General features: G+C 49.4%; 8 protein-coding genes across 8 annotated transcripts; 4 read left to right on the top strand and 4 right to left on the bottom strand.

Moving 5' to 3' along the window:
* Positions 1-675: 675 nt before the first annotated feature.
* Positions 676-1794, top strand: N7537_003060 (cytochrome b5 reductase family protein; the record flags this gene model as incomplete). Its single annotated transcript, XM_056894118.1, has 4 exons — positions 676-720; positions 776-1043; positions 1098-1175; positions 1226-1794. 4 exons carry the CDS (start codon positions 676-678, stop codon positions 1792-1794), a joined length of 960 nt encoding a protein of 319 aa, XP_056759113.1.
* Positions 1795-3103: 1309 nt separating this feature from the next.
* On the top strand, positions 3104-4443 carry N7537_003059 (uncharacterized protein; the record flags this gene model as incomplete). Its single annotated transcript, XM_056894117.1, has 3 exons — positions 3104-3172; positions 3567-3941; positions 4018-4443. 3 exons carry the CDS (start codon positions 3104-3106, stop codon positions 4441-4443), a joined length of 870 nt encoding a protein of 289 aa, XP_056759112.1.
* Positions 4444-5111: 668 nt separating this feature from the next.
* On the top strand, positions 5112-7928 carry N7537_003058 (urease Ure; the record flags this gene model as incomplete). The annotated part of the gene is made up of 5 exons (XM_056894116.1): positions 5112-5132; positions 5185-5271; positions 5326-5352; positions 5463-5840; positions 5931-7928. 5 exons carry the CDS (start codon positions 5112-5114, stop codon positions 7926-7928), a joined length of 2511 nt encoding a protein of 836 aa, XP_056759111.1.
* Positions 7929-8132: 204 nt separating this feature from the next.
* Positions 8133-8510, bottom strand: N7537_003057 (uncharacterized protein; the record flags this gene model as incomplete). Its single annotated transcript, XM_056894115.1, has 1 exon — positions 8133-8510. The coding sequence occupies one exon, from the start codon at positions 8508-8510 to the stop codon at positions 8133-8135; it is 378 nt and encodes a 125-aa protein (XP_056759110.1).
* A 117-nt stretch (positions 8511-8627) lies between these two features.
* N7537_003056 (uncharacterized protein) lies at positions 8628-8828 on the bottom strand (the record flags this gene model as incomplete). Its single annotated transcript, XM_056894114.1, has 1 exon — positions 8628-8828. The coding sequence occupies one exon, from the start codon at positions 8826-8828 to the stop codon at positions 8628-8630; it is 201 nt and encodes a 66-aa protein (XP_056759109.1).
* Positions 8829-9188: 360 nt separating this feature from the next.
* Positions 9189-9608, bottom strand: N7537_003055 (uncharacterized protein; the record flags this gene model as incomplete). Its single annotated transcript, XM_056894113.1, has 1 exon — positions 9189-9608. One exon carries the CDS (start codon positions 9606-9608, stop codon positions 9189-9191), a length of 420 nt encoding a protein of 139 aa, XP_056759108.1.
* A 684-nt stretch (positions 9609-10292) lies between these two features.
* N7537_003054 (uncharacterized protein) lies at positions 10293-12836 on the bottom strand (the record flags this gene model as incomplete). Its single annotated transcript, XM_056894112.1, has 8 exons — positions 10293-11213; positions 11265-11825; positions 11875-12143; positions 12195-12348; positions 12401-12499; positions 12560-12693; positions 12742-12759; positions 12809-12836. The coding sequence occupies 8 exons, from the start codon at positions 12834-12836 to the stop codon at positions 10293-10295; spliced, it is 2184 nt and encodes a 727-aa protein (XP_056759107.1).
* Positions 12837-13661: 825 nt separating this feature from the next.
* Positions 13662-14555, top strand: N7537_003053 (uncharacterized protein; the record flags this gene model as incomplete). The annotated part of the gene is made up of 1 exon (XM_056894111.1): positions 13662-14555. The coding sequence occupies one exon, from the start codon at positions 13662-13664 to the stop codon at positions 14553-14555; it is 894 nt and encodes a 297-aa protein (XP_056759106.1).
* Positions 14556-15575: the final 1020 nt, after the last annotated feature.

The raw sequence follows: 15575 nt of genomic DNA, 5'->3' as shown, positions 1-15575 counted from the left end.
GTTCCAGTAGGACAATTGGCATACATGGAGAGTAGGCCTATTTGATAGGTGCTAAGGCGTCATCCTATCAGAGATGTATCAACCTGGACTAATGGGCTGTTGGCCTTCCGATTTCTTTCAAGTCGATCCATTCACAATGCGGTCGTATGGATGCACACAAGATAGTTGTTGCAAATCGCTTACTCCTGGTCATATATTTCATTACGAACTACATACATATAGATCCATGGGAATTAACAATATCATATCAAATACATACTGGTCGATCATATCCTCCGGAGTAAGTGTCAGATATCGGAGTTTCTTCAGCGAGATCGAATCTTGATGCCTTGTATATCAGGCATTCATAAACTAAATCCGTAAGTTATCCTGTTTACACATGTTCAATTGCCATTCTACACAACATATTTGCGAGTCTTTCCTTCGGCCTGTCAGGAATGAAGGATAGAGGCTGAGACATCATGACAATTTTTGGTCAAATAGTCATTACCTCCGGAAAATTTTGTTGCACTTCGAGATTTTGTCGGGAGGGAGCTGGCTAGGCGTCCGTTTCCGCGTTCGCGTTCGCATATGTAAGCCGATTCACCGGCCCCGGGGGCCCGCGGGACCTTCCAAGAACTCCCTTCCAAGGTTTCTACATATACGTACCTCCATTTCCCCCAATTCATCGCAATCATGTTTGCTCGCCAATCTTTCCGTTGTGCACAGCCCTTGAAACAGGTTCGAATAGGTCCTCGATTCAATTTCGAAACAATACTAACAGCCATTCAATCAGAGCTTGCGCAAATACTCTGCTGAGGCCGCTCCCAAGAAGTCCAACTTAACCCCCATCTATGTTGGTGTCGGTCTCGCCGGTCTCGGTGCTGGAATATATCGCTACAGCACCAGTGCGGCTGCTGAGCCCAAGGAGCGCCCCAAGGTCTTCAACGGTGAGGGCTGGGTGGACCTCAAGCTGGCCAACATTGAGATTCTGAGCCACAACACCAAGCGTCTTCGCTTTGAGTACGATGATAAGGAGGCTGTCTCTGGTCTTCCTGTTGCCTGTGAGTAGACTGACTCTGAGAATGATTTCCAATCGATCACTAACAGGCATCTAGCTGCTCTGTTGACCCGTTTCAAGCCCGAGGGTGCTGAGAAGAACATTCTCCGTCCCTACACCCCCACCAGTGATGAGGGTAGGATTAACATGGACCCGACTTGATTTTCATCTGCTAATACATAGCAGATATCCCCGGCTACCTTGAGCTCGTCGTCAAGGCCTACCCCGGCGGCCCCATGTCTGAGCACCTGCACTCCATGAACATCGACCAGCGCCTGTCCTTCAAGGGACCTCTTGTCAAGTACCCCTGGGAGGCTAACAAGCACAACCACATCTGCCTGATCGCCGGTGGTACTGGTATCACCCCGATGTACCAGCTCACCCGTGAGATCTTCAAGAACCCCGAGGACAAGACCAAGGTCACTCTGGTCTTCGGAAACGACGGCGAAGAAGATATCCTCCTGAAGAAGGAGCTTCAGGAATTGGAGAACACCTACCCCCAGCGCTTCCGTGCCTTCTACGTCCTGACCAACCCCCCTGCGGAGTGGACCGGTGGCAAGGGCTTCATCACCAAAGAGCTGCTGAAGACTGTCCTGCCAGAGCCCAAGGAGGAGAACATCAAGCTTTTCGTCTGTGGCCCTCCCCCCATGTACAAGGCTATCTCCGGCGGTAAGATTAGCCCCAAGGACCAGGGTGAACTCACTGGTATCTTGAAGGATCTGGGTTACAACAAGGACCAGGTCTTCAAGTTCTAGATTATTGTGCAATACATGTATGTAACTAGAATATGCCGCTGGTTAGATATGCGACAGGATAGTCATGTAGATTGGTGCATCTTGTTTTCAGCGTGTTGCTCCGTCTCTGACGTCATTTCATTGAAGAAATACATTTTGTCTCCAAATATATATATATACATACATACTTAATTCACGTGTATCTAGTAGGTGTATTTATCTCTGGTAGCGCGGATAATAGCAAACACTCAATACATTAAAAAAAGCGTGGGGCCCGTGGTGAAGAGAGGAAAGGTGGTGGATATATATGTGCACATCGGGAATGCCATCGTAGAATACAACATAACCAGCGAAGATAGTCCCAAATCACGATTTATGTATCAGTGTAGCAGTAAAGAAATATACACCCCAAAAAGGTATCAAATCATTGCCTATGAGTGTACAAGCTGTCCTCAAACCCTACATATATGGATGTGTACATAAAGTACCTACTGGTAGCCAAGCGACAAAACTAGGCATTAGACTATGGAGGTACACTAGAATCATTTACACCGGAGAGAAAAGAACCAAAAAGGCAGTTTCAACGAATTGAAATAGGAAGTTAGTACAGGCGTTCGTACTACAAGCTCGACACCTTGTGCTCAGCTGAGCCCCTCTTCTACCGGGCTTGGGCACCCTGAAGTTGAGATTTCGGCGGGGGAGCATAGCCCACACCTGAACATATCCCAGCCCCCCCTTAAGAAAAGCGCAAAGAGTAGGGAAATAGAAATGTTGTGAGGAAATAGGCATGAGATATAACAAAATGACCGTGAGAATTTATACAGAGAAATAAAATTGTTAAATCATACATATAATTATTTCCTTAGTAAGTATACAAGTCGACGGGTGTATATGCCTAGGTGGCTCATGGGTTACCCCTCGGGCGCCTAAGAGCCCGTTATGCAATAGTTATGTATGTTATGTATTTATTAATAATTTAGCCCTATACTATTGTAGACTATGATATAGAAGAAGACGAATGATATAGTTTAAGAAATGAAATCTAGTACCTAGAATAGAATCATGAATAATATACGGAGTAAAGGAGACTGATTGTGTTGCCTAGGGTTCTCGGGGGGTGGAAGGGAAGGGAAGGGGAGGGGGAGGGTGTCTCATGACAGAGCCTAAGCCTAAAGCAGCGTGAAAATGGCCCGGGGCACTTCGGGGTGCCTTTTGCTATTTAGTGGGTAACCCCCCTCGGCCTTTCCACCCCCCGGTCTCTTCCCCCCTTCCCCCCCCCCCGAAACACAAGAAAATTCTCTTTTCTTACCAACCACTCGGCTTCAAAACAATGGCTTCTAATCAGGATGATACGACCGTTCAGGTCAACAAAGAAGAGCTCAGACGGGCTGGCGACTTGGTAATTTCCCCCCTTCCATTTTTAATCTGTTGACTTTTGCATTTTCTTTGTTTCGGTTCTTTTTTTTTCTGTTTTCTTGTGCGCATCCCCACTGCGCGCCTGCTACGCGTCGCGTTCGAGGATCTATAAAGCTATCCAATAAGCTATTAAAGCTTAACTTATGCCTTCTCATACTTCTGTATCATGTTGGCAAGCTTCATGTGCAAAAAAAAAAGAAATATTCCCAACCCCTTCTCCCCCCTTTAGACCTGAAACACCTGTCTTGACATCGACACTTCTTGCCAACTTACGCACTGCCTAAATGCCCTCTTCTTTCCCCAAGTCTATACTATACATACATACAATGTCCAAGCGCAATTGTTTCTGAAAAAACATAACTAACAATGCCTCATAGATCGTCATGCGCCTGATGGAGGTGCAGTCTTACATCGCCGACCTGGGCAAGGCCTACGTCCAGCACGTGAACAACATCACCGAGGGACGTGATGCCAACATTGAGCTCCCCCTCGGTCCCTCTGGATTCATGGGCCCGGACATCCCATTCCGCGCCGGCAGCCCCGGCGCCAAGTCCGAGGCCGGTGGTCCCAAGAAGCGCAAGCGCGCACCCGTCGACCCCAATGCCCCCAAGCGTGCCTTGACCCCCTACTTCCTGTACATGCAGCACAACCGCAGCAAGATCGCCGATGATCTGGGCGGTGACGCGCGCCCCAAGGATGTCGCCGACGAGGGCACCCGCCGCTGGCAGAGCATGGAGGATACCCAGAAGGAGGTATGTATAGGCAGCGAACAAAGCAATCCTAGTTTGATATTGTTTGCAAGTATGCAGATTTAACACATTCGCATAGGTCTGGAAGAAGATGTATGCCGCCAACTATGACCAGTACAAGCGCGACATGGCAGCCTACAAGGCCGGCGGCAAAGTTGACGAGGAGCACGATCCCGCCGCCAGCCAACTGCAGCAGGACTTTGCCGGTGCTGAGCCCGAGGTTGTGGCCGATGTTGAGGCTGAAGCCGAGCACGAAGAGTCTGCCGATGAGTCCACCGAATCATCCGAGGAATCTCACTCCCCCTCCCCCGTGAAGGAGCCGACTCCCCCGCGCAGTACCACCAAGCGTCGCCGCAGCGATACCAAGGCCAAGGAGGCTGAGACTCCTGCCAAGTCGCCTGTCAAGCGGGGCGGCCGTAAGGCTGCGGAGCCGGTGTCCACACCGGCTGTCAAGACACCCGCTGAGAAGGGCCGCAGAAGCAAGAAGCGCAAGAGCGAGGCATAAATGAGTTTGTTGGTGCTTTCTGCTTTCTGATCTCTGATTTGCTTGACTCTAAGGTCAGATGAGATGGGACTCGGTCCGGTGGACTGGATGTGTAACCCTCCCGGGTTTGCCTTTTTCAGCCGGCGTTTGGGGAAAAATTGTACCTACTTAGCTTGAATTAGTGAATTGGACTGATCATGGGATGTGGTTTCTAGATATCATGAGTCTCAGTACCCATGGCCAGGTTAGGGCTGTATAGTTACCACTCTATATTGCATAGTCGGGCCCAACCTTACTTTTCCACCAGAGCTATACAACATGCTATAACATAAAAATCAAGAATAGAACAAAATTAAAACACACTACAGACAGTTTTAGGCTAAACCCAAGTGCATTATCAATTTCACAAACCCTTGACTAATGCCGCCGAACTCTGTCCCCCGACCCAATCGGCCTCTGCGGGCACTTATCATCGTCAATGACCTTATCAGAGGAGCAAGCACATTTGAAATGGACCGCATCCCCACATTCCTCGACCTTTTGATTTTCTTTGGGAATCTCCTCGAATTGTATCTTCTACACCTTCACTTACTTTGAGATTCAAAGTCGCTTCAAAACCGCTTCAAACTGCTTCCAAAACCAATAATCCTGCACGCCAAGAACTGCCAGGTTCAGGTTCCACATGAACCATGCAGCTTATTCCGAAGGAGGTAAGTCGCACATACATTGCCCGAGACACCAACACTACTAACACCCCTGCAGCTTGACAAGCTTACCATCGCCCACCTAGGCTTCTTGGCACAGCGTCGCTTAGCACGTGGAGTGCGGCTCAACCATGCAGAAGCTGTGGTATGTATACATTCTACAGGTGTAGGACACGACCACTAACACATCCCCCAATAGGCCCTGATAGCCTCAGTGCTACACGAGGTACGATAACCCCCATCCAATCCCCGACAATGGCACCGAAACATACGATATACGATAAACCATATACCCAATTGATCCAACGGCGCAAACTAACACCAAAACCCCCGCAGTTAATCCGCGATGGCCACTACTCCGTTGCCGATCTTATGTCCATCGGCAAAACAATGCTCGGTCGCCGCCACGTCCTCCCCTCCGTACTAGCAACCCTCGTCGAGCTACAAGTCGAGGGAACTTTCATTTCCGGCACCTACTTGGTAACAGTGCACCACCCGATCAGTAGCGACGAGGGCGATCTCGAGCGCGCCCTGTATGGAAGTTTCCTGCCTGTCCCCGCGCCCGAGGCGTTCCCAGACCCGGACCCGCAGGATTTCATGCCTGAGAAGATGCCCGGCGCGGTTATTCCTGCCAAACATGCGCGCGTGGAATTGAGTGTTGGGAAGAGGCGGATTAGGCTTAAGGTTATGAGTAAAGGAGATCGGCCAATTCAGGTGTGTACATCGTACTTGATACCCGGAGCGGAAAGGGGAAAAGAAAAAAGATCGAGAAGGAGTGGTGCTAATTACAGTGTTGATTGCTAGGTCGGATCGCATTACCATTTCATCGAGACGAACCCGCAGCTGCACTTCGATCGCTTGCAGTCGTACGGTTTCCGACTGGATATCCCCGCGGGAACATCGATCAGATTCGAGCCCGGTGATACGAAGACGGTCACGCTTGTCGAGATCGGTGGAAATCGCATCATCCGTGGTGGAAATTGGCTGGCGAATGGGCCGGTGGATATGAGTCGTGCCGATGAGATCATGTCCAAGCTGCAGGTAGCTGGATTCGCGCATGTGCCGGAGCCGCAGGCGGATAGTGCGCTTCTTTCTGGGTTCTCGATGGAGCGCGAGGCGTACTCGCGCATGTTTGGTCCTACGACGGGAGATCTGGTGCGGCTTGGGTTGACAGATTTGTGGATTAAGGTTGAGAAGGACATGACGAATTATGGCGATGAGTGTGCCTTTGGTGGAGGAAAGACGCTGCGCGAGGGAATGGGACAGGCGTCTGACCGGTCTTCTACTGAGTGTGTTGATACTGTTATCACGAATGCGTTGATTATCGATTGGACTGGTATCTACAAGGCAGATATTGGTATCAAGGATGGACTTATTGCTGGTATTGGCAAGGCTGGAAATCCAGATGTCATGGACGGCGTGCATCCTGATCTGGTGGTGGGCTCGTCTACGGATGTCATTGCTGGAGAGAACAAGATTGTGACCGCTGGTGGTATCGACACTCACATCCACTTGATCTGCCCGCAACAGGTGGATGAAGCTCTGGCCTCGGGAATCACCACTTTCCTCGGCGGCGGTACCGGCCCCAGCACTGGATCAAACGCGACGACATGTACACCGTCGCCGAACCTCCTGCGCCAGATGATGCAAGCATGCGACAGCTTACCGATCAACCTCGGAATCACGGGTAAGGGCAACGACTGCGGAAAGAAGAGTCTCAGAGAGCAGATCCTAGCAGGCGCAGCAGGTCTGAAGCTCCACGAAGACTGGGGCTCCACCCCGGCAGCAATCGACAACTGTCTCGAAGTTTGTGATGAATACGACGTGCAGTGCATGATCCACACAGACACACTGAACGAATCCGGTTTCGTCGAGCAGTCCATTGGAGCCTTCAAAGGCCGCACAATTCACACCTACCACACCGAAGGCGCAGGCGGCGGCCACGCCCCAGACATCATCTCCGTCGTCGAACACCCCAACGTCCTCCCCAGTAGCACAAACCCAACCCGTCCCTTCACCCTCAACACCCTTGACGAACACCTCGACATGCTAATGGTCTGCCACCACCTATCCAAGAACATCCCGGAGGACGTAGCCTTCGCGGAAAGCCGCATCCGCGCCGAAACCATCGCCGCCGAAGACGTCCTCCACGACCTCGGCGCCATCAGCATGATGTCCTCGGACTCACAAGCAATGGGCCGCTGCGGCGAAGTCATCCTCCGCACCTGGCACACAGCCCACAAGAACAAGACACAGCGCGGACCTCTTGGCACCGACGCCGACAGCGGCGCAGACAATTTCCGCGTAAAGCGATACATCAGCAAGTACACGATCAACCCCGCTCTCGCACAGGGAATGTCACACGTCATCGGATCTGTGGAGGTGGGCAAGGTCGCCGATCTGGTAATGTGGAAGGCGGCGACATTCGGCACGAAACCCGTATCTGTCCTGAAGAGCGGAATGATTGTTATAGCGGAAGTTGGAGATCCGAATGCGTCAATCCCAACTGTCGAGCCAATGATCACACGGCCGATGTTCGCTGCGCGCGTCCCGGCTACGTCCATAATGTTTGTTTCGCAGGCTTCTATTGATGCGGGCGTTGTGCAGACGTATGGATTGAAGAAGCGGATTGAGGCTGTGAGAGATTGTCGTTCTGTTGGGAAGAAGGATATGAAGTTTAATGATGTTATGCCGAAGATGAAGGTTGATCCGGAGAGTTACACTGTCGAGGCGGATGAGATGCTTTGTGATGCGGAACCGGCTTCAGAGTTGCCTTTGACGCAGGCGTACTATATCTTCTGAGTTGTTTGGTGGCTTTTGTTCTTGCATACCCTTAGCTTTTGATTTTGGTCTTTACAGTTCCTATATACCTCGTTGCTCTTTCGAGTTGGTTTTTACGTGATATAGGAATTCTATATCCCTTTACTTTTCTTACCTCTTCTACTTCCCTAAACGATGCACATATAAGTCAATAGGTAAAGCCGTCTTTCTTTCTATTTTCTTTTCTCAAACCCCGAGAGAAACTAACATCCCCTCAATAGAATCAACAACAATCCCATCCGTCCTCCGCCCATCAGTATTAACAAGAATATCCGCCCAGTGCAACAAAGATGCAACGATATCATTGCACATACGCGGCACGTTATAGCTATAAAATCCGTACGGTTTCGCTAGGACATATGCATTGCCACGAGCACCAACAGCCATAGCCATAGAGGCATCCTTAAGCCGATGAACACTACCAACAAGATCATGTAGATTCTCAGCAACATCCCCACCAGCCTGGGGATCAGACCTCAGAATCCTCGCCTGCATCTCCAAATCGAAGACGAAAGTCGCGCGCTCGTGTTTAAATTTCGATACTGGGCCGGGCCGGGGAGGCATAGTAGGCATAACGCCAGAGGAAAGGATACGTGGTACGTGGTACGTCGGAAGTAATGTATACGTTAACCCAGAATAATGATACTAAACCAGTAATGAACAATCCAATTCCAAATCTATCTAAAAGCACGAGTTAGCCACAATCTGATCAATCAATTTCGCCACAGCAACAAGAGCATCAGTGCCAAGGTTATCGCGGAGTCGATCCGCAAGATGAGCACACTGGCTCTTCAGCGCGGCGCAGTGCATAGGAACAATGGACACATAGGAATCGTTCTGGTGGACTAGGACGTAGGGGTGGTGACGGCTGTCGACGGCCATATTCATCGAGAGTGAGGCGACGATGTTGAGGTGCTGGATTAGCTGTAGGCGCAGGTTTGGAATCAATTAGGTGCGGCTGTTGATGTCGAGCCGAAGGAAGGTTGATTGTTGCTCGAGCAGGGTTACGAGGTCGTCGCGGGCTCTGCGGAAGTTGGTAACGGTGGATTGGTTTATATGGGCCATGGAGAAATGTATAAAGTGAATGTGGATTGTGGGGGTTATAGATCTAGATGGAGATTGGAATATTAAATGTGAATGAATGTATTGGGACGTACCTGGATGCTGGAACTGATATACAGCTACAGCTATAGCTACAGCTGATCCCGGCAAGAGTCCGCGACTCAGTGTAAAAATACTGATCTAGACGTATCCCATGTTAGCAAGTGCATGCTCCAGCTCAAGTGCGACCTGGTGCTCAGTGTTGACAACAGGCTTGTGGATATGGTCATGGAGAGTCTCAGCCATCTGGCGAGTCTCACGACCGATCTCGTCGCAGAGATGGGGGACAGTGTGGGCGAAGTGCTCGATACCATGGGTAGTGACAAAGACCATGTCGGCGGCGTCGATAGCAAGAGCCTGGGAAGCCCACTTCACCTTGTCGGCCTGGATCTTCAGGGACTGGACGTTGAGGGCGACTTCGATAAGATAGTTGCCCTCGGGCATCTGGCGCAAAATGGAGATGTAGGCGCGGATGTTGTTCACCAGGATACCGCGCTCCTTACGGTACTTGAGGATGGCGCGAGTACCGCGGAAGAGTCGGCTGGCGATAGACTCAGGCATCGTGGTGGGCTGTGGTGGTAGAAGGGAGAGATGAGGAGATGATAGAGATGTATCGCTTACCTGGTTAGGGTTAGTGGAGTAGCTGTGAAGCTAAGCTGGTTGTACTGATGGAAGAAGAACTGTGAAGCGGATGATACCTCGAACGGTCCAGGAATCGGTGCCTATTTATGCATTTGTGTCGTACTGGGTTGATCAGACTGGATACAAAGTATTCGTCAAGAAGAAAAGAATGAAAGAGATATGAGTTATTGTTGGGAGTCTTTGCTCTCTTTGTTTTTTGATATTTGCAAGCTACCATGACATTGAAAGCAGTTAGTATACAAGGGCGAAGGTAGTTCCAAGGTAAATCCACTGAGGCTTTGTTATAATTTTAGCGTTGCGAGGCCTTTGTTTCGTTCTTTATCTTCTATTATCAGATCACTTATATCGATGGTTTACCCTCTAAGTTTCAGGGCTTGTCTTGACGATGTGATCTAGTTTCGGCCAACTTTCGGCCAACTAGGGCCTTCAATAGTGGACCAGACATAGTTCTATCGGCGAAACACCAGATGACAAGATCGATAACAAGATAGTAAAAAGGGGTATCATACACAGTAATATTGAAGAAGGTAGAAAAAAGAAGAGAAGCAGATCTATCCGCCTACCAATATGGAAAAAAAAAACAAGAAAAAAAAAACATCAAGCCTACAGCTCAATCTCCTCCTCGCCATGATTATCCGTCGAAACAAGCGACACATCGGCCCATGCAGTGAAAGTACCTTCGCGCGCAGCTAAGTAAGCAGCGACACGTGCACGGCGTGATCTATTCAGAGCTTCTTCTCTTCGCGCTGGGTCCGGTAGCCCATTTTCAACGGAATTTTGGCCCGGAGAGTCAAATGCCGACTCAGAGATAGAGAGAGAAAATACGTCTGTGTGTTGACTGTCTGTTTGTTGGGTTATTGGACGAGGAGATGTAGTACCATCACCAGTTAGGTCAATGATTCTTGTGGATGTGCTTGGTTCGGACCTAAGTCGGAGTCCTGTAGCCGAAGGTTCTAAATCCGGCTGGTCGGGTGTGAGCGTATCCTCTTCTTCACTTCCCTCGCCACTGGCCAGATCGAACTTGTCTTCTTTTTCTGTCGGCCATGTAGATGGGAGAGGATTGACTTGAAAGAGCCTAGGCTCTGCATGCTCTTGAAGATAGCGGTGTGCTAGACGGATTTCGTTGCGTTTAACTCTGGCTGCCTCTTCAGATTGACTCAAATTATGTAGAGAGTATTGCTTCTGATCATGATGCTGGCTTGCATCGGCGGTACCCAGACTAAAATCTTCAATGTCATTACTGGTTTCTTGTGTGGACTGTGTGGAGAGGCTCATGTCGTATCGGGCCCTTTTTCTTGCGCGCAAATCTCCCTCGTCGTCAATATCGTTAGCTAAAGTCTGCTGCATGTAAGTGTCGTGCGAAAAGTCAGTTCCTGAACAGAGGTGGCCGAACAGACGTCTGATGGAGACGTCTTCGTTCCAGGTCGTTGGATCCACGGTGCATGGATGGATGTCCTTGGGCCGGAAGGCAGCTACCAGCTCACATAGTTCGGAGTAAGAAGAGTGTCGTGAATATGGGAATCGCTATAATGCCATTAGAGAGGATGATCGAAAGAAAACAGTAATTCCACTTACAATCGTATTGGGCAGATCTGGCTGGGATGACAAGCTGGAGATATCGGATGGACCATGGCTTAGAGCAGTCACTAGGTTTTTCAACGAAATTTCGCCCTCCTCCTTCACACCGTATGTATCAAGCGATAGTGCTTTCTTTCTTGACCGGAAGGCATCCGTGAGCGAATTCCGTATCTGAGAAAGGGCTTCTTTGTCCTGGACGTGTTTGAGACACAACTTCTCTAACTCGGCCAATGCAAATTCGTCTGGCAGTTCGAGTTCATGTGTTTGGTACAGATCCCCAATACCACCGCCCGCACCGACCTCGGGAATTTCCGCTCCACTGGTTGTGCGATTCACAATAGGCACAATGTAGATTACATTAGCGCCGCGAGCTGCCGGACATGATACTCCAGGCTCACAGCTGTGAATTCGACTTGATTCGTTGCTGCTTAGGCAGCCTGTTACAGCTCTGTTTCCCAGCTCAAAGCCACAGAGGACAGGAGCTTCACTAACCCCCTTATTACCTGGAATCTGGGCCAGAGACCGATAAAGTCCCATCTGGTAACGATCTACATGGATCTATGTTTGATTAGCCAGTGTTATATCTGATGTGCGTGATATTAGTTACCTTTGTGTTTAGCGCAGCCGAGAGCGCTATCCAGACATCCTCATAGCCGAACGTCCACGCACGAAAGTAGAAGACTGTATCGTTCGGATAAGCCTGGACTTTCTGCAACAGTTCAGACAGTCCCTCGGCTTTGGAAGGAAACTCGCGGAATGGATTTGTCTTGCTTGCAAAGGTAGAGTCCAGATACAACTTATCCAGCCGTTTCTGACCCAGAGTATATGGTATCAAGACCGGGTGGCGGACCAAGCTGCTCACCCACCATGTCTCGGCTGAAGGTGATCAGCCAACATTCCAATGAAAAAGAGAGATTATCGACTCACCTCGGATGTCACCTGTGTAAATGATTGTCTTCCCGCCCCCTTCAATTAGAAACATCACAGCTCCGGTGCAATGGTTGGCATCGAACAATGTCACCTTGACATGACGTCGGGGTGTGAGTTCAATTTCCGTTGGGGTGTTCAGTGGAATCGGACGCTGTGCGGAATGAGCTCTCAGTTCTAGTCAACGTTTAGCACCCGATACTAACCAGAAGCTTTGCAAGATGCTTATAGTGCAATCTGCGTGACTCCAAGATGCCTTTATTAAAGTTCATCCGGTGGGGATATTTTTCAATCCGGAGAAGCAGCTGCACATGGTCAGTTTAATGACTTTCAATAGAATTTCAATGGCATGAACAAGAGCATACCTCTCGCGTAGCCGGCGAGCAATAGATAAACGGTGCCCGAAAGGACTCGAGACCCTGTAAATGATCGCTATGCACATGGCTAAGGAAGCAAGCTAGTGGCGCCGGCCGTTCTGGGCATTTCCGGAAGTAGTCAACTGCTTTTCTTAGTTTTTAGTTTGGCTGATCTCATAGGTGAGACTTACTGCGAATGTCGGGAAACTCTGTATCGCATGATTAGTACGGAAGTGACGTGGGAAATGTCGGTCTCACCTTCTACGATTCCATCGAAGGTCGACATGGTAACATCTAGAAGCTGAGGTCAGATCTGCACCAGGATTCCCAAGGTTCCAAAGTTGCCCAGGTGAAGATGTGCTGGGCTGTACTCTGTTACTTGCACGTGATGAGATAAAAACCCCAGAGGACAATAAAACATGAACATGCGAACATGTCAGAATGTCTCTAAACCTGTCGAATCTTTCTACATAATTCAGAGCATTATGATTCGACCATATTTACCCACATGTAAATATGCATCCACCTGGACAAGCCCAAAAGGAATGTGTCTACGCCTTTAACAGCTGGCCGTGCATCGTGGCCATACCATGCCAACGCACACTATGGAGTAATGACTAGTTAACTATAAACTCATGTAAGCCCTATTTCTTCCCAATCTATTCTGTTTTTCTTCTTCTTTTTCTTTCGTTCCATTTTCCTTCTTTTCTTCCTTCTAATTGTCAATGGGAACGCCTGTGAGACCTTCAATTCCTCAAGGGTCAAAGAGCCGAAACGTCAGCTGGGCCACCTGATCGGAATTTTCCTTAATTATTATATCCATTGACCTGGATTGCGAGATATCCAGGTTGAGAATCATTTCTGTTATATTCTTGAGGATATACTGTTACGCGCTTTCTCTAGCGTGACCCCCCTACTGTCAACGGCTGAAGCACTCCCACCCTCAAAACACACCCAAAACGTTCCAAACGTCCGGGAATTTGACAAAGGGCAAGGGGGAACCCTTCAGGGCCGGAAATCCTGAATCATCACATTCCAAGGTGTCTGGGACAACCTTGTCTCCTTAAATTCCTCATTCCTCTCCTAACTCCTTCCACATCCGAACCTCACCATGCGTAAACCGTCCGTGGGCCAGATCGTGTATAACGCCACGTTCCCACGACCTCGCACAAACGACCCAGGCTCATTTGGTGCTCACATTACCCGAAACCTCGTCCCAGAAGTACGTGTCGAAACATCCCTTTTCTACGGCTCGCTAGACTGCATCGAAGCACAATACCCGGGGCTGGATTACTCGTATGGACCGCATCGCATGCGACTGAGTCGCTTCCCATGGCACCGAAAGCTATTCAAAACATTTGACGAACTCGGTCTGACAGAGATGGAGATCTCCAATCTGTGTCGGTGGGAAGGGACCAAGTCCGCGCGTCAGCGGTACGAGGCAGAAGAAGGGATTATCGTGCGGGATACCACAGCCCACTCCGTCCGACCGGCATCCCCGCAACCCGCGCCTTCGATCGAGATCCACTTCAACGACTGCGACTTCTGCGGGACAGAAGAGGAGGATGACCAGATCATCGAGACACAGAGCAATGATACAGTCCGTGCTGTCGATTCCCGTGCCTCCAGTTACCGGTCCGCCGAGGAGGAGCACGAAATTGAAGACGAACTCAGCGACGAGGAAATGGAAAGTTGTGGAGTAGCTCTCAACAACCGTATCCTTGCTGCGATGGCCGCTCGCGATCAGGGCACTGATGTGCCGCTGGATGAAGACTGGGAACAATGGTTGAAGGAGGCTGGAGAGCGTGGCAGTTTCGGCGAGATGGTGCATGCCATTCGTGCGAATCAGCCCTTGACTCTTGTCGCTGACAATGTCCGACTCCCACGCGGTCGCGGTGCGGCTCGTGTGGTGACAAGGGCGACCTTGTTCACAGTGCCAGACAGCATTATCACAACAAACACTACTCTCCCATCCTCCAGTCATGCCTCTGGAACGGCTCAATGACTGCATGCTATTTACTCGATCAGACCCTTTGATCAGGGCCCCGCTATGATTCCTGTTTGCATTTTTTACGGCGCATCTTACCTCTCTCGCATTGTCTGAAGTGGACTGGCTCCTTCTTCTCGGGGTTCCCCTTGCTTTTATTTATCTATATCCATTGCTCTACTTACGCCTCCAGAAGAGTCTGTTGCTTACGCGTAGATTTCATTGTCTTCTATCTCATTTTCTCTAATACCCTCATGCTCCTGTTCCTCACCTTGCTTTGTTGTTTGACTCGTTAGCTTTTTTTTTTTTTTTGCTTTGCCGGGTATATTCATATTCAACGTGGTAATCGGAGGATTTTCAGCAAACGGCAAAAGTTATTCTAGCTTTCTCAGAAATATATCTATGAAATATCACTTGGTCCCATGATCGTCTGACAGATGAGTACAGTAGAGCTCAAGATACAGACTGGGTCTTCATTGTGGTTGTATTGAGCAATGATTGGAACAAAAAAGAGTTAAAATCAAATAGCATGTTCATCCTTGACCCGAATAATCCCCCATGCTACGCCCTCATCTTTGTTAGTGCCGACTGTGAACCATCTGTCCATGCATGTTTGCACCGGCAAGAACCCACATGCCTGTTTCATGAGGACATAGCAGCCGTCTGGATGTGCGCGCAGACAAAACGATTATGATTCCCCGTGCAGCTATCCTGCGCACTGAATATAGCGCTGGATAGAACACCGTTGCTCTTATGCCCGATAAAGGTGCCAGAGACCACATTTTGAAACCCATGCCCACTGCATTCAGGGACAGGGTGTAAATCACCTTTTTGAAGCCCAATCACAAGTTTCGTATGAGGATTGTGAATAACGAATGATCTACCTTTCTAAGGACAGTTCTTGGAGTGCATCGCAATTGAGTCACTCAAGGACAAACCCTTCATTGATCCATGGCAAAACACTGCCGCTTATGGGTGTATTGCATCCTCCATCTATTGTGGTAGTGGAAGACATGGTCTCTTTGATCAAATACTAAA

The sequence above is a fragment of the Penicillium hordei genome (genome assembly GCF_028827395.1).
Source record: "Penicillium hordei strain IBT 12815 chromosome Unknown utg000001l_segment0_segment0, whole genome shotgun sequence".
Taxonomy (NCBI): domain Eukaryota; kingdom Fungi; phylum Ascomycota; class Eurotiomycetes; order Eurotiales; family Aspergillaceae; genus Penicillium; species Penicillium hordei.
The sequence above is the reverse complement of the archived record's forward strand: the minus strand, read 5'-3'. Positions and strand labels throughout refer to the sequence as shown.